This window comes from Bos indicus, chromosome X (assembly GCF_029378745.1).
Source record: "Bos indicus isolate NIAB-ARS_2022 breed Sahiwal x Tharparkar chromosome X, NIAB-ARS_B.indTharparkar_mat_pri_1.0, whole genome shotgun sequence".
Classification (NCBI taxonomy): domain Eukaryota; kingdom Metazoa; phylum Chordata; class Mammalia; order Artiodactyla; family Bovidae; genus Bos; species Bos indicus.
Window position 1 is genome coordinate 147,441,886 of NC_091789.1, and position 25,293 is coordinate 147,467,178.

Here is a 25,293-nt window from a genome sequence, read left to right on the forward strand (position 1 = left end):
GCTTTGTCCCTTCACTCTGTCCCCGTCATCTGGAGCCCTGCTCTGAGAACCTGCTCCTGTAAGTTGCCACCCCCTTGCACCTCCTGGCTGTCATTCTAGCAGAGAGACCTGGTCTCGGGGTCCAAGGTGGCAGCTGGAGATTCCGGGGGCTTCTCCCTACTGCTGCCGAGAACCGGTGCTCCCCTGTTGTTCCTGTGTGTGTCTGTGTGTCTTCTCTTTCTTTCCTGAGCTTTATGCTTGAGGGCTAACTGTTTGTCAAAATTTTGCCAGCACACGTTTGTATTTGCAGTCATGAACTACGACTCCTTCTCATAATCACGGCCCCCTGTTTCTAGTCTCCACCTCAAGCTCCTACCTTGGGTCCGTTTCATCAGTTTCCTGTGGCTGATATTCCAATGACCGACAGATGTGGTGTCCTGGGACAACAGAAATTTATGTAGGCACAGTCCTGGAGACTGGAAGGCTGAGGTCAGTGTGTAGGCAGGCCCACAGTCCCTCCAGGGGCTCCAGGGGAGGCTCCTCCCCGCCTCTTCCAGCCTCTGGGGGCTCCAGGCGTCCATCCCTGGGCTGGTGGTGGCTGCCTCCCTCCTGTCTACAGCTCCATCTCCACGTGGCTTCTCCTCCGTGTCCATGTGTCTCTTCTGTGTCTTATGGGGAGCGTATTGTGGGATTTAGGGCCACCCTCATCCAAATGACCTCATTTCAGAATCCTTTACTTCTCATCTGCAAAGATCTTGTTTTCAAGTCAAGTCCTGTTCTGAGGTCAAGTCGTCCCAGGGCCAAGGATCCTCCAGAGGCTCCAGGGGAGGGTCTGCCCCGCCTCTTCCAGCCTCTGGTGGCTCCAGGTGTCCGTCCCTGGGCTGGTGGCCGCCTCCCTCTGTCTCCACGTGGCTTCTCTGTGCCTGTTGCCCTTCCTCTTGTGAGGACACCAGTTACTAAGGGCCCTAGTTGCTGTTACGAATGTCTGTGGGTCTCTCTGAGTTCATGTAGTTGAAGTCCTGACCCACAGTGTTAATGTATTTGGAGGTGACCTGATTGCGGGGTGGTGAGATCATCAAGGTGGCACCCCAGGAATGGGATTAGCGCCCTTCAGTGAGAGGCCCTTCAGAGCTCGCTCCCCCCACCCCCCACATCAGGACACGGGGTAGGTGGCCGTGAGTCAGGAAGAGGGCCCACTCAGGAGACCCTGAGTGGGTGCCTTGGTCTCGGTTGCAGCCTGCAGACCTGTGAGAAACAGATTTCCGTGTTTACACAGCAGCCAGGCCGATGGGGCTGCACGACAACAGCTGGAGCAGAGGAAGGCAGACGTCACTGGGCTGAGTGCATGTGTGCGTTGCTCAGGCGCATACAGTCTCCTTTTTCGACCCGCATGGACCATAGCCCGCCAGGCTCCTCTGTCAATGGGATTCTCTAGGCAAGAATACTGCCGTGGGTTGGCATTTTCTTCTTCAGGGAAATCTTCCCAACCCAGGGATCCAACGTGAATCCCCTGTGTCTCCTGCGTTGGCAGGCACATTCTTTACCGCTGAGCCAACTGGGAACTCCCACTGGGTTTAGGGCTGATCTCATTCTGAATGTCCTTCATCACCTCTGCACAGACCCTCGTCATCCCAGGTCAGTTCATGGTCAGATACCCCAGGGGTGAGGACCTCACCTCTGCTCAGACCCTCATTGTCCCAGGTCAGCTCACGGTCAGAAACCCCAGGGGTGAGGACCTTCACCTCCACACAGACCCTCCTCATCCCAGGTCAGTTCACAGTCAGAAACCCCAGGGGTGAGGACCCTTACCTCTGCACAGACCCTCATTGTCTCAGGTCAGTTCACGGTCAGAAACCCCAGGGGTGAGGACCCTTATCTCTGCACAGACCCTCATTGTCCCAGGTCAGTTCACGGTCAGAAACCCCAGGGGTGAGGACCCTTATCTCTGCACAGACCCTCATTGTCCCAGGTCAGTTCACAGTCAGAAACCCCAGGGGTGAGGCCCTTCACCTCTGCACAGACCTTCCTCTTCCCAGGTCAGCTCACTGTCAGAAACCCCAGGGGTGAGGACCTCACTTCCGCATAGACGGTCTCCTCATTGTCCCAGGTCAGTTCACAGTCAGAAACCCCAGTGGGGAGGACCTCACCTCTGCTCAGACCCACGTCCCAGGTCAGTTCATGTTCAGAAACCCCAGGGGTGAGGACCTCACGTCTGCTCAGACCCTCATTATTCCAGGTCAGTTCATGGTCAGAAACCCCAGGGGTGAGGACCTTCACCTCTGCTCAGACCCAGGTCCCAGGTGAGTTCATGTTCAGAACACCCTGACGTCTCTTTCGGGGCCCACCACTGCACCCACCGCCCTTGAAGGCATCCCCTGTGGCCTGTGCCACGCTGGTGCCAGCCTGTCCCCTCCCAGGCAGGGGCACTGTCACTGTCTAGGAGAAGGGTCTCCCTTCCACCCTGCGGGCTGCGATGAGGAGGGACCGAGCCTCGTGTCCAGGAATGCTCGGATTGGAGGTCGGCTTGCGGCAAACCCTATGCCAGGATGGCGTGGTGTCTGCTCTCTCCCCGGGTGGTTCCATCAACCAAGCCCCGACTCTGCCGCCCCACCCCCGCGCCTCCCCGCAGGACTCTAGACTCCGCGGCTGCTCCGCGGTCCCCTTGTGCTGAGCCCGTCCCTGAATAGTGTCGTCTCCCCACCCTGGGTCCTTTCCGCTCCCAACCACAACGTGTCTGCGGGCTCAGGTGAAGTGTCACAGAGGACGCCTGAGCTAGATGGGGGGCTGCTGGATACAGCCACCCAGCACCTGAATTTCAGGGCAGCAGCTGAAAGAACCCGTGTCCCCTGTCGACCTTCTCTGCACGCGTCCGTGTGCAGAACCACCTTCCTGGCTCTTCCGTGTGCAGACCCACTTTCCTGGCAGCCTCCACATCTCTCCTCACCAGCCCGAAGCCTCTTGGATGAAGTCAGGCAGAAACACTCAGCTCTCAGCATCGCTGATCTTCGACAGTTCTTTCCTTCCTTGTAGATCAGTCCTGGGAATGCTCATTCTGTGTAGCAAGAGCGATCTGTCTGTGCCCGGCCATGAAACCCACTTGAGCACCCCGAGGCTACCAGCTGTCTGCTGGCTGGGTTTCATTTATGTACCTAATTAATGAGCTTCTGTGCAGGACAGAAGTCCCATCATGTTTCTAGTCTTTTACTTCGCAGAGAGACTAAGAAAAAGTCAGCGTAGGGTATTTAAAGGACACAAAAGTTTTTGAAGTAATCGGGCAGTAGCATGTTAATACCAGGAGAGTTGAATGATTGACGAGTAACCTGAGTTTGATGGATTGGTGGCGACCATGGCTTCTACCATCTTGTGGGGCCTTGCCTTGCTGTGTGTGGTTTTATGGGTGGTGTGTTTTACAGGTGTTCCCTCACAGCGTCACCACCCGGAACGCTAATCGTCGCTGTATCCCAGGACAGAACCGAGCCCCAGACATGGGGCTGCTTGCCACGGGCTGTGCTCAGCCTCCCTGACTCTGGGCTCATGTTTGTAACCATCTCGGACATCTTCACGGAGCTCATCTGATTTAAAAGGAGTCTTTCCCGGACTCCCTGGGGTTCCGGTGGTTAGGGATCCGCCTTCCTGTACAGGGGCCACAGGTTTGCTCCCTGGTCTGGGAAGTAAGTTCCACACGCCATGGGCCAACTAAACCCGTGCTTCGCAGCTAGGGAGGAAGCCTGGACACTGCACCGGAGATCCTACGTGCCGTGACTAAGACGCGGTACAGCCAAAAATAAATACATAAATAAAAGCAACAGATCTTAAAAAAAAAATTTAACAGTCATCCAAAAACTTATTCATTCCCCTATGGATAACAATGTTGACTCTGTTTTCCAGTGTAGGCTTGCTGGTGTGTATTTATTTTGGTTAGTATTGCCCCGTTAAGTTAGTGCATTACAAAATAGTCACAGAACTAGAAATACTTAAAGTATAAGCTAAAGTGAGATCAACCATATTTAAATTTTTATAATCAATAGCATCAGAGGACTCTTCCAGCGAAATTTTCTTTTTCCAGTAGGTTTTAGAGGAAGCACATATTTAAATATGCTCCAGTATCTTTTAGTATGCTGGTTTACTGTTGGGTCATACAACTTGAACCTTTTGTTTTAATGCAAGTCATGTTGATACTCAGCTTTAATCACCATATCCAGACCGAGGTGATTATTGGATGTATATTTGTCATAGGCATTCTTTCATCCTTTTAATTCACCAATTCCATGAAGGTTTTTTTATGGAAATTTAGCTAATGTAATTCTACATATTGGTCATTAGTTGTTGCAAGCTAATTAAACAGTGTGGCTTTTTAATATTTTCAGATAATAGGTTCCAACCCCACAGCAACTCTTCACGTAGGGTACTTTCATAGTGGTTGTAAGTTGGCCTCAGTGCGAGGTTAAGTGTGTGTGTTCACAAGACATACGGGTCTGTAGTTTTTGTATGTTTTTCTCTAGCTTCCGTATCAGAAAAGTGCCAGTCTCAAAAACACGAGTTGGGAAATAAGTGTTCCCCGTGATTTTCTGAGGTTTCCTGAGAATTGGTGTGGTTTCTTCCTGGGACGTTTGGTAAGCTCACCAGCGAGGGTGTGCGGTGCCAGGTGTGGGACGGTTCTTAGCTACAGATCCAGTCTCTTTCCCGTGGATCTAGGGCTAGTTACGTTATCGCTGTGTTCCCGAGTGAGCTGTCAAAGAACTCTCTTCCAAAGAACGTTCCTCTTCAAGAAGAACTTGTCCATGTCCTCTACGTTGTCACAGTTCTTGGCAGCTGCCCGGCTTTGCCCTAATAGTGGTAGAGCTTTCGTTGCTCAGTCGTGTACCACTCTTTGAGACCTCATGGACTGTGGCCCACCAGGCGATTTCTCTGTCCATGGGATTTCCCAGGCAAGAATACCGCAGTGGGTTGCTATTCTCCTCCTCCAGGGGATCTTCCCAACCCAGGGATCGAACCAGCATCTCCTGCGTCTCCTGCATTGCAGGTGGATTCTTTTATTTTTTTTTTAATTTACTATTTTTAATTGAAGGATAATTGCTCTACAGCATTGTTTTCATTCCTGCCTTACATCAACATGGATCAGTCACAGGTGTACCTGTGTCCCCTCCCTCTTGAACCCCCTCCCACCTCCACCCTGTCCTCCCCTCCAGGTTGTCACAGAGCCCCAGTTTGAGTTCTGTGAGTCGTACAGCGAATTCCCCTGGCTGTCTTGTTTTACATACGGTAATGTATGTGTCTCCACGCTGCTCTCTCCATTCATGCCACCCTCTCCTTCCCCCACTGTGTCCACAAGCCTGTTCTCTGTGTCTGCATCTGCTTTGCTGCCCTGCACGTAGGCTCATCAGCACCGTCTTTCTAGAGTCCACATGTATGTGTTAATATACGGTAAGCACCATCTTTCTAGAGTCCACATATATGTGTTAATATACGGTAAGCACCATCTTTCTAGAGTCCACATATATGTGTTAATATACGGTAAGCACCATCTTTCTAGAGTCCACATATGTTTTAATATACAGTAAGCACGATCTTTCTAGAGTCCAAATATATGTGTTAGTATACATAACGGTGTATCTGTTTCTGACTTAACTTCACTCTGTATAAAAGACTACAGGTTCATCCACCTCATCAGAACTGACTAAAATGTGTTCCCTTTTATGTATGAGTAATATTCCACTGTATACTTGTACCACGGCCTCTTTATCCATTCATCAGTGCATGGACATCTAGGTTGCTTCCACGTCCTAGCTATTGTATGTAGATACTGTTCAGGTGGATTCTTTACCCGCTCAGCCGTCAGGGAGCCCTTGCTCTGACCGGCGTGGCAAGCAGAGCACCAGCCATCCCAGTAGTCGCCTCTGATCCTCTGGGAAAGGCCATCGCCGAGCCCTGAACTGCTTTTCCATGTCAGTGCTGAGTGCAGATGTCCCCGTGCTGACATCCCCGCCCTGTGAGGACAGCGGTGAGATCAGACGAGGCTGCAGGCTGGGGGGAACGGGGCTGGCCCAGCGTCGCCCCCACCCCCCTCCACCGCCGAGGCCTGCACACACCCCCCTCATCCCTGACGGTCCCCCTTCCTCCACCCCCCGCCCCCAACCCAGGCGTGGAGAAGCTGATCCGCCACCTGCGGAAGCACGATGTGCCCTGTGCCGTGGCCACCAGCTCGGGGACGGCGTCCTTCCAGCTGAAGACCAGCCGCCACCAGGACTTCTTCGGCCTCTTCCACCACGTGGTGCTGGGCGACGACCCTGAGGTGCGGAGCGGGAAGCCTGAGCCCGACATCTTCCTGACCTGCGCGCGCCGCTTTTCTCCGGCTCCTCCCGCAAACAAGGTACGCAGCGTGGCTGGGAATGGGGGAGATACCCGGTGCAGGTCGGGGGCTCTCTGTGTCCACGCGGACGGCTGCTGCGCGGCTCCTGAGACTCGAGGCGAGGGCACTGCAGGCAGTGGGAGCGCCATGCCTGGGGAGGGCCCTGCACGTCGTGGGGGGCAGCGCGGAGGCCCTGAGACTCGGCTGGAGAGACCCACCAGACTGGTCCCAGAGCGTCTAGAGCTGACCAAGCGTGGCCTATGGGCACCGAGCGGGGAAGAGGGGCCTTTGGAGACACGGGACTCCGGCATCCTCATTTGTGACGCGCAGACCCGGACGTGCATGTGCAGTTGGGTTCGGTGATTCTGACGTCGGTCAGCCACCCTCACCGCCGCTCTGCCTGCGCGCTTCTCGGTGATACTTCGTCACAGCCGAGCTGGTGCGTGCGAGGGCGCTTGGTTTTCACTGAGCGGTCGACAGGCTTCTGTGTGTTTCTCCCGCTGGAAAGGGCCGCCGGAGGAGCTCCACCTGCATCACGCAGGGTCCCCCTTGGGGAGCGGAGGAGGTGTCTGAGTCTGGGACAGGCTGGCGGTGAGCAGTGGTACCTCATGGCGCACTGGGGCTGCTGAGGTGCGGGGCGGAGCCTCGGCTGTCCGCAGGTGTGGATTCCGGAGCGTCTGGGGGCTTCTCCAGAGGCGTGGCTCCTGGTGACCCCGGGGTGTCTCCGCCAGGCAGGGCGTGTATCCACTGGGGTGCGGCGTTCCCAGCTGGTTCCAGGATCCTGGATCAGGTGCCTTGTGGGGAACCCGTGCAGGGAAGAGCGTTTCCCTGGAAGGTCTTCTCACCGTTGTGCCCTCCCACTAACCAGTGAGCCGGTGATGGGACCCAGCCTGGTGCCACAGAAATCAGAGCCTCAGGACTGTTACTGCAAAACCAGTCTCCAGAGGCAGGAGATGGGGGAGCGTTCTTGAATGACCTGCTTTTGGGTTTAGGACCTGACTTGCTGCATTCAGCTTATAAGGGCAATCGAAACACAGAACCAGCACCACCAGTCCCAGCCCCAGCCTGTGCCTGATCTCAGACCCGCACTGGACCTCCCACGATTCAGTATACCTAGGACAGGAGCTCCCCTGGAGTCAGTGCAGACCCCGGCTTAGCGGCTCAGCTCCCAGGGACGGCCCCCACTTCACACGCCAGTCACCAACGGAGGCATTGCAGCCACCCACACTTCTCCCCGGCCGACCACAAGCTTGGGGATCCCACAGAGCCCACTACCTCGGCAGTTGTAACTCACTAGAACGACTCAGAACTCAGGAAGACACTGTGCTTGCCTTCACTGGTTTACCCAGGCAGCCCAGTAGTAAGACTCTGGGCTCTCAATGCAGGGGCCCTGGGTTCTATCCCTGCTCAGGGAACTAGATCCCCCGTCACCGTAGTTAGGAGTCTGCACGCCATAGCTAAAGAGCGAAGCTTCTGCCTGCCACAGCCAAGACATACTGCAGCCAGATATGTGATATAAATACAGCCCAGGAACCCTGCAGCGGAGAGCTGTGTGGGGTGAGGGGCAGGTGGCTGGGCTGCTGGAGTGCGCAGGCCCACTGGGTGCACCAGCCTCCAGCACCCACCTGTCTTCAGTGCCAAGGGCCTCCTTGTTTTCCAGGGGTCTTTGTGGAGGCTCCATTGCCGGCAGTTAATTCACTGGCCGTTGGTAAATAAACGCATCCTTTGCTGGCCGTGGAGATGAGGGGGTGGGCTATAAGTGGCCGCCCTCCAATTGCGCCTTGGGGTGGGACACAGCCAGGAGCCCATCAATCACGCCTTGGGGTGGGACACAGCCAGGAGCCCATCAATCACGCCTTGGGATGGGACACAGCCAGGAGCCCTCCAATCATGCCTTGGGGTGGGACACAGCCAGGAGCCCATCAACAGCCCCCCACCCCGCGCATCCTGCGTCCATCTAGGGACCAGATACTCAGGCATGCTTGAAAGGGGATTAGTATGAATGACGCGGAAAATGTGCTCACTGCCCAGGACATGTCAAGGGTTTTAGGAGCTCTGTGCAGGAAAGTTAAAGTAGGGCTTCCCTGGTGGCTCAGACGGTAAAGAATCTGCCTGCCATGCACGACACCCAGGTTTCATCTCTGGGTCAGGGAGATTCCCCTGGAGAAGGGACTGGCTACCCACTGCCCACTCCAGTATTCTGGCCTGGAGAATCCCGTGAACAGAGAAGCCTGGCGGATACCGGGGGCAAAGACCAAAATTTTTTTTTTTTTACATTGCAGCCATAAGCATCATTGAGTGTCAGTGAGGGACAATGATTCCCATACACGGCAAGTTCAGCTCAGTAGTGGATGCAGGCCAGCCGCTAAGCCGCAGAGTTGGAGCTGAAGCCGCAGGGCTGGCAGGGCAGGGGCTGGGGGCCGAGCGGCTCTGCTTCTTATGTCAGGACGTGTCCGTGTCCACGGGCTCAGCGTCCCGCTACAGGTTCCACACAGATAGGTTCTTTTCCCTAAGAACTGCCCCCCCCTCCCGCCCCACTTAATGTTGACCCCTTCAGGTGATAAAGCGGCTTCTAGAAGGGCCACCTCCTATATGCACTGCAGGTTGCTGTTGATCAGCCTGGCGAAGCGAGGCGCCACCCCCCTCCCCCTGGGCAGACTGGTACCTCCCGGGAGGCTCCCAGAAGGAGCACTGTTTTCCAGCCCATCCTGGCAGCTGAGAGGACAAGATGCTGGACCGTCACCTCCTGAATCGTGTGGCCGCGGGAGTTCAAAGAGGAGGCTGCTGCCTGCCTGCCTCCACCTCCAGGCAGCCCTTCCTTTGCCCGGCACCCTGTTCATGGAAACACGGTGTTTGCAGGTTGGCGAGTGTGTGTGCAAGCAGCGACAAGGAGACCATGTTGCTGGCTTTGCATGAAGACATTTGCAGCAAAACCATGGACGGGGTTGGGGGGGTGGGCAGGGGTTGGGGCTCTAGCTCGCAGGGCAGGAGATTCCCTTGGTGAGGCGCCGGGCCGGAGCTCGAATGGCCCTGTTGCCCGCCCTGACGGTGTTCATTTCAGATGCGTCAAAGGAAGCTGAGCGAGTGCGTGGCCTGGGCGTAATCCAGCTCTTCCGGTGTCCTCCGCCAGTCACCCTTGTTCCACACCCACGTCTATTCATGCAGGTGTTTGTCTTGCAGAGGACAACCTCTCTTGTCCCATTTCGTACGCAAATAACAGCTCATGCATTTGGGTTTTCCCCTGGTGACGTGCTTCTGGTGGTAAGAAGGGCTGTGTTGACAGGCTCCTGGTTGTGCCCCACTCTGCAGCCCGATCATCCTGTACTTGAGTTTGTCTCCCGAGTGCAGGGGCTTCCCAGGGGACTCAGTGGTAAGGACCCCGCCTGTCAGTGCAGGAGATGTAAGAGATGCAGGTTTGATCCCTGGGTCGGGAAGATCCCCTGGAGGAGGGCATGGCCACCCACTGCAGTATTCTTGCCTAGGAAATCCCATGGCCAGGGGAGCCTGGAAGGCTGCAGTCCATGGGGTCTGAGAGTTGCACACGACTGAGTGACTTAGCACCTGAATCCAGGAAGCGGGTGCAGAGAGGCCTGTGCAGACACGACAGAGCTCTTAGGTCATGTCCTGTGCTCTGCCGATGACACAGTGCAGGCCCCAGCACGCGGGGGTGGCGAACTTCAGAGTGCAAGGGCGTGTCACACTATTAGTAAGTCCCTGCAGAGAGCCACGGTGCCGGCGCAAATTTGCGATGGTGTGCGTGTCACCGAATGAACTCAGCACCGCGGTACTAATAGGGAAGCGGGAAAGCACAGGTGGTGTGAAAGGGGGGTTTGCGTTCACACACTGGTTACGGTCTGCTAGGAGGAAACGCCTCACAGGGCTGGTGTTCATTGTTTTCACTGAAACTGTTTCCTCCCAACCTGTCCAGGTGTCATCCTTCTGTGCTTAAAATATGTAGTGATAACCAGGTCCCGGGGGCATGTTCTGGGACCTCTTCCTGTACGCTCTTAGGTTCTGTGTACGGGGTGTGTCAACTAAATGGACAGAAGACATTAGCAAGAGAAAATACAGATTTCTCTCTGCATAAGAAGGCACTGCACAGGAAATACGATTCAAGGAGGCATATAGAAGCTGGGGTTTATATACCATCTTAATAGGGCTTGGGGAGAGAAAGAGGGGCACTTCCGGGAGACCAGATATCTTTCAGGAACATAAATGGGCTCTCAGGAGAACAGAAGAGAGAGACGATCGTCGTATGGTGACGTCTGTTGGGGTGATTTCTTACACAGGTGTTGACCTCTGCAGACTTCCGTTTAGTCATAAAAGTCAACGTTCCTGGGTTGTGAAAATCTTAAGGAGAGGCTTTATGGCAGTAGAATTTCTTTTTCTTTATATATATTTTATTGAGGTATAGTTGACTTACAATGTTTCAGGGGCACAGTGAGGTGATTCAGTTATACATATATACATATATATTATTTTTGAGATTATTTTCCATTGCAGGTTATTATAAGATATGACTACAGTTCCCTGTGCTATACAACCTTTGCTGCCTGTTGCATGTGTATTTTTTTAAAAAATTAGAAATCTAGCACTCTATTCATACTAGGTCAAACGAGTGGAATCGAAATGTCAAATTTTTTAGTTAGGCCAAAATTCCCAAGTTTTCTACAATATATATTGTATTTATACACTAGTATATTGTAATTATTGTATTATAGTACACTATTTATATAGGTGTATATCAAAGCTTTTCTAGTGTGCTTGATAAAGACTTGAGAAAGAACATCAAAAAAAAAAAGAGAGATGGAGAAATTGGAAAACATAAACTAAATGAAATAGCAGTGAATGTGAAACAGAAAAAGTGAAACAAAGTGGGTAAAAGCGTAAGATCATCATATAGTCCAGTTGTTTTCAAACGTGGCAGCTCACCAGAAACACATCTGGGGCTTTGGAGAAAAGCAAGCAATACCTGGGCATTTGTATGTTTCAAAAAATTCCAATTTACTTCTGACAGCCATATGGATTTTAAAAAGCGATTACAGGTTTTTCTATTACATGGTTTTTTATGGATACAGTTTTGTTGATACAGAATCGTATTATTTTCCTGTTGACCGATGATGAGACAGTGGTATTAAGTGAGTAATAGTTACATAATCACAATAGAGAAAGATGTTTATCAGTTTTCACAGTCAGTAGCCAAACAAAAAAATAAACAAAGATCATTACACTTGCAAGCCATAATGGGAACATGGTTAACATAACAATATAAAATAATTACATACGATCTGGGGGGTCAGGCAGAGTGATGTAGAAGGTGGGGGTGGGTGCCTGCACCCAAGAAGCCCCTCGAGTGCAGGCAGTCAGCACCTTTGATATTTCCAAGCGCCCCTTCACCTCCACAGAATGGAACAAGCACAACTGATATACCTGTTTTCATCTGCCGGGCAAGTCTGTCTTTTGGTTGGAATGTAGCTCAGTTTGTAAAGAATCTGCCTGCAATGGCGGAGACCCTGGATGGATTCCTGGGTCAGGAAAATCCGCTGGAGAAGGGACAGGCTACCCACTGCAGCTTCCCACATGGCTCAGCTGGTAAAGAGTCCGCCTGCAATGCGAGAGACCTGGGTTCCATCTCTGGGTTGGGAAGACCCCCTGGAGAAGGGAAAGGCTGCCCACTCCAGGGTTCTGGCCTGGAGAATTCCATGGACTGTATAGTCCGTGAGGTTGCAGAGTTGGACATGACTGAGCGACTTTTCACATTTCACTTGGTGCATTTAACTCATTGACACTTAAGGTAATTATCGAAATACATGATCATGTTATATTTTCTTAATTGTGTAGGGTTTATTTTCTGTAGGTCTTCTCTATGCACAAAACACAAGAGAAGGAAGGGACGTACTGATTTTTTTAAATGTTTTGTGCTCGTGGCATGGGGTATGGGATCTTAGTTCCCCCACCAATGATGGAACCTATGCTCCTAGCATCAGTACCACTGCACCACTAGGGAAGTTTCTGTGCAATTGAATTTTTCAGGGAGGCTTTAAGGGCTTGGTAAAGCCCATTCAGATGGTAAAGGGTCTGCCTGCAATACAGGAGACCCAGATATGATCCCTCGGTTGGGAAGATCCCCTGGAGGAGGAAATGGCAGCCCACTCCAGTATTCCTGCCTGGAGAATCCCATGGATGGAGAAGCCTGGCGCGCTACAGTCTGTGGGTTGCACAGAGTCGGACACGACTCCACGAGTAACACTAACACAGGGAACCTTTGCTTTGAGGAATATAAAGAGGGGTTAGGAAAAAGCCTCTTCCCACTGCTGTTGATTCTCAATGTCTTCAGCTCAGAAGAATCCTTGGGCCCCTGTGGCATGTTCTGGGCCCCCTTTACCCCTGAGGGAGTTCCTTTTTTGTTTTTCTCCCGAACCCCTCCTTGTCACCTTCCTGATTCCTCTCCCCTGACATTCAGCATCTGGCTGGCCAGCAGGAAGGCCTCTGCTCAGTGAGCTCTGCATTTCTGGAGGCCCTCAAGTCCTCCTCCATCCCGAGAGGTCTCACTTTCCCCGTGCCTCCCTGGTCCTGGGCTGGCCCCGGGAGCCTCCCAGGCTCTGTGATGCCCGAGTTGGATCCCACCTGCACCTTCCCGCGGTCTGTGGCCACTGGCACGTCCCCGGCCCTCCCCAGCTGGGTGGCTCCAGTGACCTCCTGAATGGGAGGCCCTTGTGCCCTCGCATCTCCCCCAGACCCGCTGCACCACCTCGCCCTGCTGGCAGCCCTGCAGAGATCAAAGGCCATGGTCCGCGGTCCTCTGGATTGCAGGGTGACTTAGGCGGCCAGGCCTGGGCGCTCCCAGTTGTCATGAAAACACGGGCTCCCATGGGACTTCCCTGGTGGCCCACTGGTCCAGAACTTTGCCTTCCCGTGTGCGGGTTTGATGCCTGGTTGAGGAACTAAGATTCCCACCTGCCTGAAGGCCCAAAAATGAAAACATAGACATAAGCAATGTTTACCAGACCTTCAAAATGGTCCCATATGGAAAAAAAAATCTTAAAGAAATGGGCCATCTACAGCTCACAGGCCTAGAATGCATAGCGAACAATGCTGTGTAATTACATTATTTAGAGCCATGAGGACCCACTCTCAGCTGTCTGAGATGGAACGATGGGGGAGATATAACTCTTCCTGGACAGGAGATATGAAATATACCTCCTACACACACTTCTCCTCACGTCACCTGGATGGGTGTTCATCTCTGTTTTCACATCCAGTCTAGTTGTGTATGTGTGTGTGTTAGTCTGACTCTTGGGACCCCATGATGGACTACAGCCCGCCAGGCTCCTCTGTCCATGGGATTCTCCAAGGCAACAATACTAGAGTGGGTTACCATTCCTTTCTGCAGGGCGTCTTCCCAACCCAGGGATGGAATCCATGTTTCCTGCGTTGGCAGGTGGGTTCTTTAACCGCTGAGCCACCCGGGAAGCTCTCAAATGTCGCCAGTCGTCGCGTTTGATGTATTTCAAGCCTCTCGACCTCCACAGAATGGAACAAGGAAATCCAACGGCAGCCCCATCTCCCTTTGCAGGAATCATTAAGCAATCTCGCTTAAGTTCCAGCACTGAGAACCTCTTCCTACACCCCTGCCCCATCTCCCTTTGGCATCACAGGGAGCATCCACCTGACTGGAGCCCTTTGCTGTGTCTGTCTGTGATGTTTCTGTTTGGTTGTGTTTGGCGTGACTCCTGGTAAATAGATCTCAAAGCAATTAAGTTGCTTCTGGTTCTGTGGATTCATATGCACAGACACATACATCAAACAAGATGTAAGTTGGTGCAGGGGTGTGCCAGAAGCCAGCTTTTGTTACCGACTGGAAACATCACTTGAGGGGCTCCTGTATACTTTGCTCCTGTAGTGTGGTTGCACCAGCGTGACTGCTGAGCGGCTTTTTCGGTTCTCTACACGTGGCTGTGAAATTTCCCCGCGTGGGCCGTTTCAGAGGACGGTAGTTCTCATGAGGTCATCAGGACAGCGTGTTCATGTAACCCAGCCATCTCAAGCCGCCATCACAGAATGAAAATCTGACAGGACTTCAGACCTTTACAAGGATGGGTTGTATCTTGGATTTCTGATAAGTTAACTAAATAGCCATGCCTGCAAATACATGTATTAGACACACAGGACTCTGCTAGTCTGGGAGCATTCGGGCTTTCCAGATGGACCTAGTGGTGAACGACCTTCCTACCAATGCAGGAGACGCAGGTTCGATTCCCAGGATGGGAAGATCCTCTGGAGAAGGGAATGGCAACCCACTCCAATATTCTTGCCTGGAGAATCCCATGGACAGAGGACCTGGTGGGCTACAGTCCATGCAGGTTGCAGAGAGTGGGACACGACTGAAGTTACCTAGCATGCACGCATGGGAGCAATCTCACTTAAGTTCCAGCACTAAAAACCTTTTCCTACACCCCTGGTTTTGCCTGGGGAATGTGTGTACAGCACAGCTGTGGTCTTGTTTCCAGTTCAGTCTGCCTGGCTCCCCACAGGACCCCATCAAGTGTATACCCTTTCACCCAGCCACTTTCTCCCTTGCTGGTTCCTGCAGAATTCCATCTTAGCTGCTGGTCGTGTGAGTGTGAGTGAACATCGCTCAGTCGTGTCCGACTCTGCGACCCCATGGACTATACAGTGCATGGAATTCACCAGGCCAGAATACTGGAATGGGCAGCCTTTCCCTTCTCCAGGGGATCTTCCTGACCCAGGGGTGGAACCTAGGTCTCCCGCATTGCACGTGGATTCCTTACCAGCTAAGCTACCAGGGACTAGTGTATAATGGGCAGGGAAGGGGTGGGAGTCACCCTATAGGGTTAAAAAAAAAAAAAAAAACAGCTGAATGCAAAGACTTCTTAGGGTGTGCCAATAAACAGAATGCCTAAGAAACACTGGATCAGTTGTACTCAAGGTTAAACAGATTCAATGGATCTGAACTTGGACAAACTCCGGGAGATGGTGGTAGACAGAGAGGCCTGGCGTGCTGCTGTCCATGGGGTGGGGAACAGTCAGACACGCCTTGGCGACTGAACCACAGCAACAGTGGTTCAGGTCATACCGAGTTCGTTATTGGTGTTCAGTCGCTCAGTGTGGTATGGGGGCTTGCCAGGTGGCTCAGTAGTAAAGAACCTGCCTGCCAGTGCAGGAGACTGATTTGATTCACCGGTCGGGAAGATCCCCTGGAGGAGGAGGGCATGGCAACCCACTCCAGTATTCTTCCCTGGAGAATCCCATGGACAGAGGAGCCTGGCGGGCTGCAGCCCATGGGGTTGCAAAGAATCGGACACGCCTGAGCGTGCACAAACACACGTTTCCTTGCGTGTGTATCACGTCCTGTGGTAACCGCCAGGCTCTCTGTACATGTCGTCTGCAGGTAGAGGGGGAAAATCCCCTCAGCGGGTCCGTCGGCAATAACCCTGTTTGCAGCCGGAGGAAGCGTGCGCTGTGTCACCCGGGAAGCTCCTGGTTCCTCCGCGCAGACCGCAGGCGGCTGCCGTCTGAGCCATCCCCAGGCGCTTCTTCCTCGGAGAAGGTGCTCCGTGGGGTTTGCCGCACAGCTCGCCCCGGGCGTGTCGTCACAGTGTGCTCGGGCGGCCGGAGAGCAGGAGCACAGACTGGGGGGAGCTGCAGTAGCAGGCACGTGTGCCTGCTGGTCCTGGGGCCGGGGTCCAGCCCAGGGGGCGCTCATCAGGGCGTCCTGCTCGCTCCTGTGTCCTCACGGGGGCGGTCCTCCGGGGGCGAGGAGGGCGGGGTGGGCAGAACGACTTCCCCGTCTACTTCGAGGGACCCCCACCCTCTCTGATGAGGCCCCCTTGGGACTCGGTCACCTAAAAGGCCTTCCAGGGACCCCGTCTCCAAGTCTGCTGGGTGACGGGCTTTAGCACTGGATGTATTCAGACACATTAGCCACCTGCGGGGTGATCATCAAGGCTGACAGCGCAGGCCAACTTTCAACACGGGAGACCAGTGGGGCCTTGGGCCGGTGCTGTGGTTCACCACAGTATCCGCAAAAGGCCGAGGGAGCCACCTCTGCTCACACCCAGCTCTCGCCTCTCACATTCAGCCCATCTCCTCTGATGCTCACATACCTCTGTTCACACCCAGCCATCTCTGATCACACGCAGCCATCACCTCTGACACTCACACACCTCTGCTCATACCCAGGCACCTCTGATCACACCCAGCCCACCTCCTCTGACACTCACACACCTCTGCTCACATGCAGCCATCTCTGATCACACCCAGCCTTCACCTCACACCCAGCCCACCTTCTTTGACGTTCACACACCTCTGCTCATACCCAGCCATCTCTGATCACACCCAGCCTTTGCCTCTTGACAATCACCCACCTCTGCTCACACACACTTCTGATGACACCCAGGCACCTCTGATCACATCTAGCCCACCTCTTCTGATGCTCACACACCTCTGCTCGCACGCAGTCATCTCTGATCACACCCAGCCCTCACCTCTCACACCCAGCCCACCTCCTCTGATGCTCACACACCTCTACTCACACCCAGCCCTCGCCTCTGACACTCAAACACCTGTGCTCACACCCAGGTATCTCTAATCACACCCAGCCCTCGCCTCTCAGACCAAGACCTCTTCTCTGACACTCACACACCTATGCTCACACCCAGACATCTGTGGTCACACCCAGCCCTCGCCTCTGACATTCACCCACCTCTGTTCACACTCACATACCTCTGTTCACACCCAGCCATCTCTAATCACACCCAGCCCACCTCCTCTGACACTCACCCACCTCTGGTCACACGCAGCCATCTCTGATCACACCCAGCCCATCTCCGCTCACAGCCAGCCCTCTCCTCTCATACTCAGCTGCCTCACCTCACACCCAGCCCGCCTGCTCACACCCAGCCCGGTCCTGCTCGCGCAGGACAGAGGCAGGCCCGTCTTGTCTCTACCTGGCCCTCCCCAGTGCCCTCAAACCTAGGCTGTCAGGAAGCAGGCTCTCCTTCCCTCCACCGTAACGGTGACCCCAGTGCCCTCCTCGTCAGAAAGCCTGGACTCCCCTTCACCTCAACAGGGGCTGTGTCGTCCATCAGCCTCCACGTCGCCTCTGAAGGATTTCCCTGATCCCATCCTCTGTCCCTTCCGTCCACCACCATCACATGGAGATTCTCTTTCGTGCATCTTCATTACTAGCAAGTGGACCATCTTAGTTCTGATGATGCTTGTCTTTCAGGGACCTCCTGACTCCCTGGTGGTTCAGACAAGCAGCCAGGTGAAGCTCGTGGACGTGGGTTACCCCACAGGGCCCCCCGCTGAGTCTGAGCATCTCTGGAGGAGCAGGGTCGCCACCTCTGGGTGCTGAGCCCCTGAAATGCTTCGCTTCACCTCCCCGGTCGTTCGTTGCAAATGTCATCCCTTCTAAATTAAACCCCTCCAGCTACAGTTTAATTAAGCTCATCTGTTCTCCTGGAGATGAAATCCAGATATATTTGAGCCCTCAGCTTGGTGAAGTGAAAAGAACACTGCATTCTGGAGACCTGGACGCCATCCCTAAATGCTGTGACCCTCCTGCCGCTGTGACCTTCAGCTCACCTCTGAGCCTTGGTCGGCGCAGGTCCCACACTGGGGACGGTGACAGGAGAGTGCTGGCCAGCCTCTGTGCTCCCGTGTAGCACTCTGCAGCCCCTGTGTGGCTCTGAGTCCTGAACGGGGCCCTTCGGCCACTGCCCCAGATGTAGCAGGCAGAGCTCAGGTGCCCGCTGTCTGCCTGGCACTGTAGCGGGTGGGCTGCGTCTCCCACAGACCTGCCCGGTTACACACACAGGCTGTCAGAGGAGTGTTCCTGACCAGCCACTGCCTAAGACTCTTGGAAGTGTGTCCTGGGGTGCCCGCTATGGGTGCCAAGCTCCTTAGAGTCCCGAAACTGTGTCCCGGGGTGCCTGCTAAGGGTGCCGAGCTCCAAACATCACCCTCGTAGGTTAAAGGTTCGTATATGTTGTGGTCCGTGTGCAGGTTGGAAAAGACATTCCAGACCTAGAACATTTCAGAGTCGAGTTTGTTAGAGTGGAAGACGCTGTCAGAACAGCGGCTCACGGGAGAGCCGATGCTTTCGTGGGTCGGTAGTGGGTGTTTGCAGCCTTGGGCCAAAGCCGATTGCTGCTGGAGGGGTGGTATTAGGTGACTGGTTATTAGGGCATTACAGGGTGAATGTTTTATCTAATACGGAGTCAGGGAATGACTGGTGTGGCTCAGGGGGCCTCATGTCAACAGTTTCTATGGAGCTTGGTCCGTTCCAGATGACCCAGTTACACACAGGGCTCCACAGCTGTGACCCTGGTACAGGGCTGCTCAGTACCCACAGGATGTCAGGGCGGGGGGTGAGGTGCAGGGGCGGGGAAGGGCGTTCTGTGCCCCCAGCCTCTCCACCTGCTGCAGCGCCTCACAGCCCTCACCTTAGTTACGGGGACTGTCTCTCTGCAGAGACCAATGTGCATGTCCGCTAAGGTCACATTTTCCAAGTAGGTGTGACTGAGTTTTAGGTCCAGTGCGATTTCCATCAAGGCAGAGTTGGCAGGGCTGGGTGAGTCACTGAGGGAGCAGTGAAGTGACGGAAAGGAAGGAAGGAAGTGAAGGTCAACACCCGCTGGCCGGCGTGGGGGCCCGAAACCACCGGCAGGCCTTGGGGGACCTGCCAGGAGAGCACGTGCGCGTGTGCTCAGTTCTCAGTTGTGCACATGTCCTCCCGCTGTTGGTGTAAGGTGTGAGCTGTACTGCTTTGGCTTGTGTCTTTCAGTGGTTTGGTGACCCTTAAGTCCTGTGATAGCTGGGCAGACTCTTTCCGGGTAACTTTCAGAGCTCTGTTCTTTGATTTCAACACCTAGGCAGGCTGTGCAGGAAACACACATGCAGCGTGCAGAGCTCTCGTCCCTGGGTGCCTCTCGCCCGTGAGTGCTCCTGGCAAGACCGTTCGGTCTTAGGCAGTGCTCCCTCGCCTTGTCGCCAGGGCTCCGTTTCATGGAAGACGGTTTTTCCTTACACCGGAGCAGGGGGCTGGTTTGGAGACGACTCAAGTGTATTTCCATTTACTGAGTATGCGATTTCTATGATCATGACATCAGCTCCGCCTCAGAGTATCAGGCATGAGATCCCAGAGGCTGGGCGCCCCCGTTCTCAGGAAACAAAGACGCAGAGAATAGTGAGCACATAAAAGCCGTCTGAAGCATTTTGACTGGTGCTTCACAATCCAGTCGTCATGCTGGTTCGCAGTCTCGCCACTTCTAAGAAGGCGGGGAAAGCCTACGATTCCAGGTGCCGTCGAATGCCCAAGAAGCCGGTTCTGTCCCCGTGCAGCTGGCACTGGGGTTAGTGGGTGCTCGGACCGGCACCGCTGCTGCTGGCTCTCAGCAGGATTGGGGCTGTGTGTTTTCCATCCTGCGGCTGACTGCTCTGTTGGGCTTGTGTGAGGACTGGGCCTGGCCTGAGATGCCGGGGGGTCCTGTTCCCCCTAAACCACACACCCCACTACACACCCGAAGCTGTGTTTCCTGCCACAGTCTCCTCATACACGCTCCAGTGGACCGGCCAGTTCCGTGACCCAACACAAGCGCATGTCCCTGGCACACAGTGAGGCCAGACAGGGCTGAAGCGTCGGGGTCTGGAGCTGAGAAAGGTTGACTGCAGGGCCAGTGAGGAGACGGTGCCTCACCCTCCCCCGCCACGAAACCCCCAACTCCCTGAAGGGGTTTCAGCAAAGCATTTTAAAGGCGAGAGAAGTGGGGCGTGGTTGGTTGTGACCAAGTTCTGGGTGCAGGAATCCTAGGTTCTAGGTTCTTACAACAGCATTTTAAGACAGCTTTTTACGTCTGTAAAAATGGGAAAGCGTCAGCCCTTTAAACGTCAGAGCCTTGAGGATGGCCTTCCTGTGTATTTCAGGCTAGGGGCTTCCCTGGTGGGGCTACTGGTAAAGACTCCACCCACTAGTGCAACAGACTGGGGGTTCAGTCCCTGGGTGGGGAAGGTCCCCTGGAGGAGGGAATGGCAACCCACTCCAGTATGCTTGCCTGGAGAATCCCACAGACAGAGGAGCCTGGCGGGCTACAGTCCACAGGGTCACCAAGAGTCGTGCGCGACTGAACCAGTGAACAGCAACAATATTTCAGGCTGTCAGCAACGTTCTTAACTCAAGCAAAAGCAGTAGAAGAAAAGGTTAAAGGGAAAGAAACAAATCTAATGTGGAGTCAGATTTCTTCTTCCCTATTACAGTTCGCTTTTAAAAACTTCAAATTCTCTTTCGCCATCTCTGTACTTCTCAAATTCTTGTTGTGGATGTCAAGAGTCTGCCTGGCGCATGAGAAAAGTGTTTTCTCAGAGCCGTGAAGTGAGGAGGCTGGGTGAGAAGCCCGGAAGGGCGGGATTTGAGGAGCTCCCGGCACAGTGTCTGCAGTCACGGTTTCTGTTCTCATTTGGACTGGATTTACTGCACAGCTTGGTGCAGCGCTAAGGCATCCGCCTGCCAGCACAGGAGAGAGACATGGGCTCCAATCCTGGGTGAGGAAGATCCCCTGGAGGAGGGCATGGCAACCCTGTGCAGTGTTCTTGGCTGGAGAATCCAATGGACAGAGGAGCTTGGCGGGCTACAGACCATGGGGTCACAAAGAGATGGACATAATTGAGTACACATACCCCACAGACTACGATTGCTTTTTACCTTTGAGGACAGTCAGCATCCTGAGTGAACGGGTGCACATGCCCCAGCTTGTCTGCTCGTCTTTTCCCTGAGTCATTTCGAGGACCCGGCATACTCACTCTCAGGATGCCCTCCCACCAGCCCTCTTGCTACACCAGCCCCTTAGATCCCCTCCGCCTGTGGACACGGGGACTGGCCTACCTGATCCCCACCACCCTTTCCTCTGCAGCCCGCATGCTAAGCATCCTGGTTCACGTCTCCTTGGTAATCAGGGCGGTTCCTTCCAGAATTAGGCGGGGACAAATGATGCGCTGAAAAGAGTCACTAATAAACACGCCTCTAGAAAGAGCGAAACTTGGGGAAGCGGGGTATGTCAGCCTCCTGGTTGGTGCCCTAAAGGGCCGCACAGCTTTTCCGTGTCAGTCCGCCGTGTGCTGCTGGAGCGTCAAGGGCGTGTGGACACAGCTCTGCGTTTGCTGTGTCTGCATATGTGCTCTGCGTATCGCCTTTGTGGGCTTGTGAACGGGCCGTCGAGTGTGAAAGCACTGTTCCCTCTCCTCGGAGAAGGAGAGTGTCCTGGGCCCCTGCTTTGCTTTGTGCCCCCGTTTCCAAGCCTCCGCTCTCTCCTACTCCTGCCCACATGCTCCTCGGAAGGAGCCTCTCACAAATGGTCTAGGTGTTTTCGTAACTCGAGCCAGACACCGTGAGGCCAAGGAATCAGCTAAAATCTCTTCCTCGGCCCCTCCGAAAGGTCCCAGGGGGCCCACACCGCGCTTCAGAACCCTCGGGGGTCTCAGAAACAAAACGCCAGTTGACATTTCAGTGCCTGTGCAGGTCCCAAGTAAAACCCCAGGGAGGTTGGGAATCCAGGCCGGTTGTATCCTGAAAAGGCAGGGAGCGAAACAGCGGGGCCAGGAAGCGCCTGGCTCAGCTGGAGAGACCGCCCTGGGCGGCCTGAGCGCAGGCCCCGCTGTCCGAGCGAGAAGGCGTCCCTTCCCGGCCGGGGCAAGAGCCGGAGTCCCTGCTGTCCGAGTGTGAAGGCGTCCCCTCCCGGCCACGGCAGATACATGGGGGAGTCCGGGGCTGTCCAGGCGGGATTGCGGCCCCTCCCTGCTGGGGCGAGAGCCGGCAGTGTCCGGGGCCGCCCGAGGCCTGCCGGGCGGGCGGCGAGCGGGCTGTTCCGGGCCCAGGACCCTGCTGTCGGCCACCGCGTGCCGGGCACCCGCCCACCCTGTGCGCTGCCTGGGGCTGACGGCTGGTCCTCGCCCCGTTGGCAGATCCACAGTTCAGCCCCAGAAGGAAGGGATGAAGGGAAGGGAAAGAGATCAAGTCGGCGAGCCTGCTGCAGACCAGAGTGTGTGGTGTGTGTATGTGTATGTGTGTTTTGTTCTGTGTGTATTGTGTTTGTGTGTTGTGTGAGTTTATTGTGTTGCTTGTGTGAGTCTATTGTGTGTTGTGTTGGGTGTTGTGTGAGTGAGTATATTCTGTGTTGTGGGTGTGTCGTGTGGGTGTATTCTGTGTTGTATGTATTGTGGGTGTGTTGTGTGTACTGTGTGTATTGCGGATGTGTTGTGTGTATGGTGTGTGTTGTGTGTACTGCAGGTGTGTGTGTCGTGTGTGTGTTGTGTGTATCGTAGGTTGTGTGTGCTGTTGTGTGTACTGTGGGTGTGTGTGTTGCGGGTGTGTTATATTGTGTGTATCCTGTGTGTCGTGTGTGGTGTGTACAATGTGTGTTGTGTACTGTGGGTGTGTTTTGTGTATTGTGGGTGTGTTGTGTTGTGTGCATCCTGTGTGTCGTGTGTGTTGTGTGTATTGTGTGCTCTGAGTGCTGCGGGTGTCCACCCCCGGCGTGCTGGGGCAGCGGTGCATTGGGCGCCGAGGAGAACGTCTCGGTGGACCAGGGAGCAGCCCTGCTGACGGCCACGCGGCCCCCCGCAGACAGATGCTCAGTGCAGAGGGTGCCTCGGCCCCGCAGAAGGGCTCCCTGGGGCTCCGGGGGAAGAAGCCGCCTGCAGCGCGCAAATGCGCGCCCGTCCCTGGGCGGGGAGAGCCGTGGAGGAGGGCAGCCTGCTCCCGTGTTCTTGCCTGAGAGTCGCACGGACAGAGGAGCCTGGGGGGCTGCAGTCCACGGGGTCACAGAGAGTGGGATACGACTGAGTGAACACACAGGCATGCGCGCACGCTCCCACGGCCCGTGTGGAGTTCCAGGGGCGCAGGGACACTGGGCAGGCGCGTGTGCTCCCGGGAGCACAGACTGCCCTGAACCTGGCATGGGCTATGCCAGCTTTCGGGGCTCAGCGATGGGCCAGCCTGCTGTCAATGCCAGGGTGGGCCGTGCTTGGATGGGGAGCCTGCCAGCCCCCTCCGGGCCCCTCACGGGTGATGAACCGGGCAGCCCCCGTCCACACCTTCCTGGGTCCCGCAGAACTCCTGCCATGCCCACAGGCGGACTCAGCCGCCGGCCACGGTGGCCGTGCCCACCCAGGCGAGACGTGGGTACCGACTGGGACGACAACCCTCTTTTTTTTTTTCCTCCCTTGCCCCGCAGTGCCTGGTGTTCGAAGACGCACCCAACGGGGTGGAGGCGGCTCTCGCCGCCGGGATGCAGGTGGTCATGGTCCCCGACGGAAACCTGAACCCAGGCCTGACCTCCAAGGCCACCCTCGTGCTGGGTTCCCTGCAGGATTTCCAGCCCGAGCTGTTCGGCCTGCCGCCCTACGACTGAGACGGCGCCCACCCACCCCAACCCCGGGGGTCCCTGCCGGGAGAGGGCCGGGGGGACGCCCCGAGGAGCTGGCGGGAAGCCCCGCGCCCAGACCTTCCCCGGAACTGGCCTTCAGCCGCCAAGCCTTCTCACCCCGCAGAGGGCGGGGCCCGCGCTCTCCACAGGGGCCGCAAACCCTCACTTGACACGCAGAAGACAGACCCGGCCCGGAACACAAGATGGAAAATTCTCACTCGAATAATCGAATTTAGTGTCCGAATAATTCAGCTTCACGTCCTTTATCTTCTTTGGTGTTCTCAACCCTGGCTGGCAACTGTAAAATATGTATGCATATATGTATGTGCTTGTATGTATATATATGTAGGTACATATTTATTTATATTTATAGACATCGAGTACTGTATCCTCTTCAGTGTTTTTTCATCTTCACAGGCAGTAGCCACTGATACAAGTGAGGTGGTCATTCTGTCTGTAATCTGAGTGGGAAATTCACATCACGGGTGAGCTTTGAATAAGTGACGCTCTTTATCAGTAGACGATGGCATTCTTCCTGTGTTCTTCAAAGTGCTCTGGACCTGTGGTCAGAGCCTGTGACCGCGATCATCTGTCGTTTGCCGTCGATGTGAACATCATTGTAGCCTATATCTTATATCGAGGTGCATATATGCACGTTCGAGAATGTTTTCTACCTCAGAGAAATCGTTTCCTTTAAGATCATTTATTTTTCTAATACGCTCTTTGGTACAGATAGAATTGGACTGGAGAATGCAGTCTTGGTACCACCAAGAACCCATTTGGGGAACAGTTTATCGGACATTACGCTCTGGTGATTAACGCCTTCTAATAGATTTCCTTCAGAAACCTGGCACGCTGCAGTCCATGGGGTCGCAAGGAGTCAGACACGACGTAGCAACTGAACAACAGGCTTCCTCAGCCTTTTGCGATGGGAACATCATTAAAAATGAGAATAATGTAATCACAGGGTGTTCCTACTGGGTGGCCCCCACCAAGTATTCTCTGTTACTGATTGTCTTGAGCTGATTTTCAGCTGTGTAAGGTCTTAGAAAAATGATAGAAATATGTGTTATGGTGATGATTGTTCGTGAATATTGCTGGCCTTTGACCAGTTTTGCACCGTTTCAGCTAATTGATCTCAGTATTTCTTGATGGCCCCGTATACGTGTCTGTTCTTTGAATTCTCCCTGAAATTGCTTGTAACATCTTACTGTTTCTTACCAGTTAATTTCTCATCTTACCAGTTAATTTCATTGAATAAAAGTTTTGACTCTTGTTTCTGTTTTATTTGTGAGTGTGATTTTATCTTTCTCTTTTAGAAACAATGTCATATCCCAGGGACCTCCCTGGTGGGGCACTTCCCCATCCAGTGCTGGGCGTGTCAGTTCCATCCCTGCTTGGGGCGCTTAACATCCCACATGCCTTTGTGGCCAAAAATCCAAAACAGAAAGAAACAATATTGTAACAAACTCAGTAAAGACTTAAAAGTATCCTCTAACAAATGTAAAAGATAAATGTGAC

At 54.3% G+C, this 25,293-nt stretch overlaps 1 protein-coding gene across 4 annotated transcripts in view; it reads left to right on the top strand.

Moving 5' to 3' along the window:
- Positions 1-25,048, top strand: part of PUDP (pseudouridine 5'-phosphatase) — a 66,535-nt gene extending 41,487 nt beyond the window's left edge. The window contains exons 3-4 of one of the 4 annotated variants that reach the window (XM_019955982.2): positions 6,120-6,349; positions 23,581-25,048. In XM_019955982.2, coding sequence (XP_019811541.2) covers positions 6,120-6,349; positions 23,581-23,757 — 407 coding nt within the window. In that variant the 3' untranslated portion in view covers positions 23,758-25,048. Of the gene's footprint in view, positions 1-6,119; positions 6,350-8,931; positions 9,261-23,580 lie in introns of those variants that run through there. The other 3 variants (XM_070783770.1, XR_011565185.1, XM_070783771.1) reach the window with 3 other exon arrangements.
- The last annotated feature ends 245 nt before the right edge of the window (positions 25,049-25,293 follow it).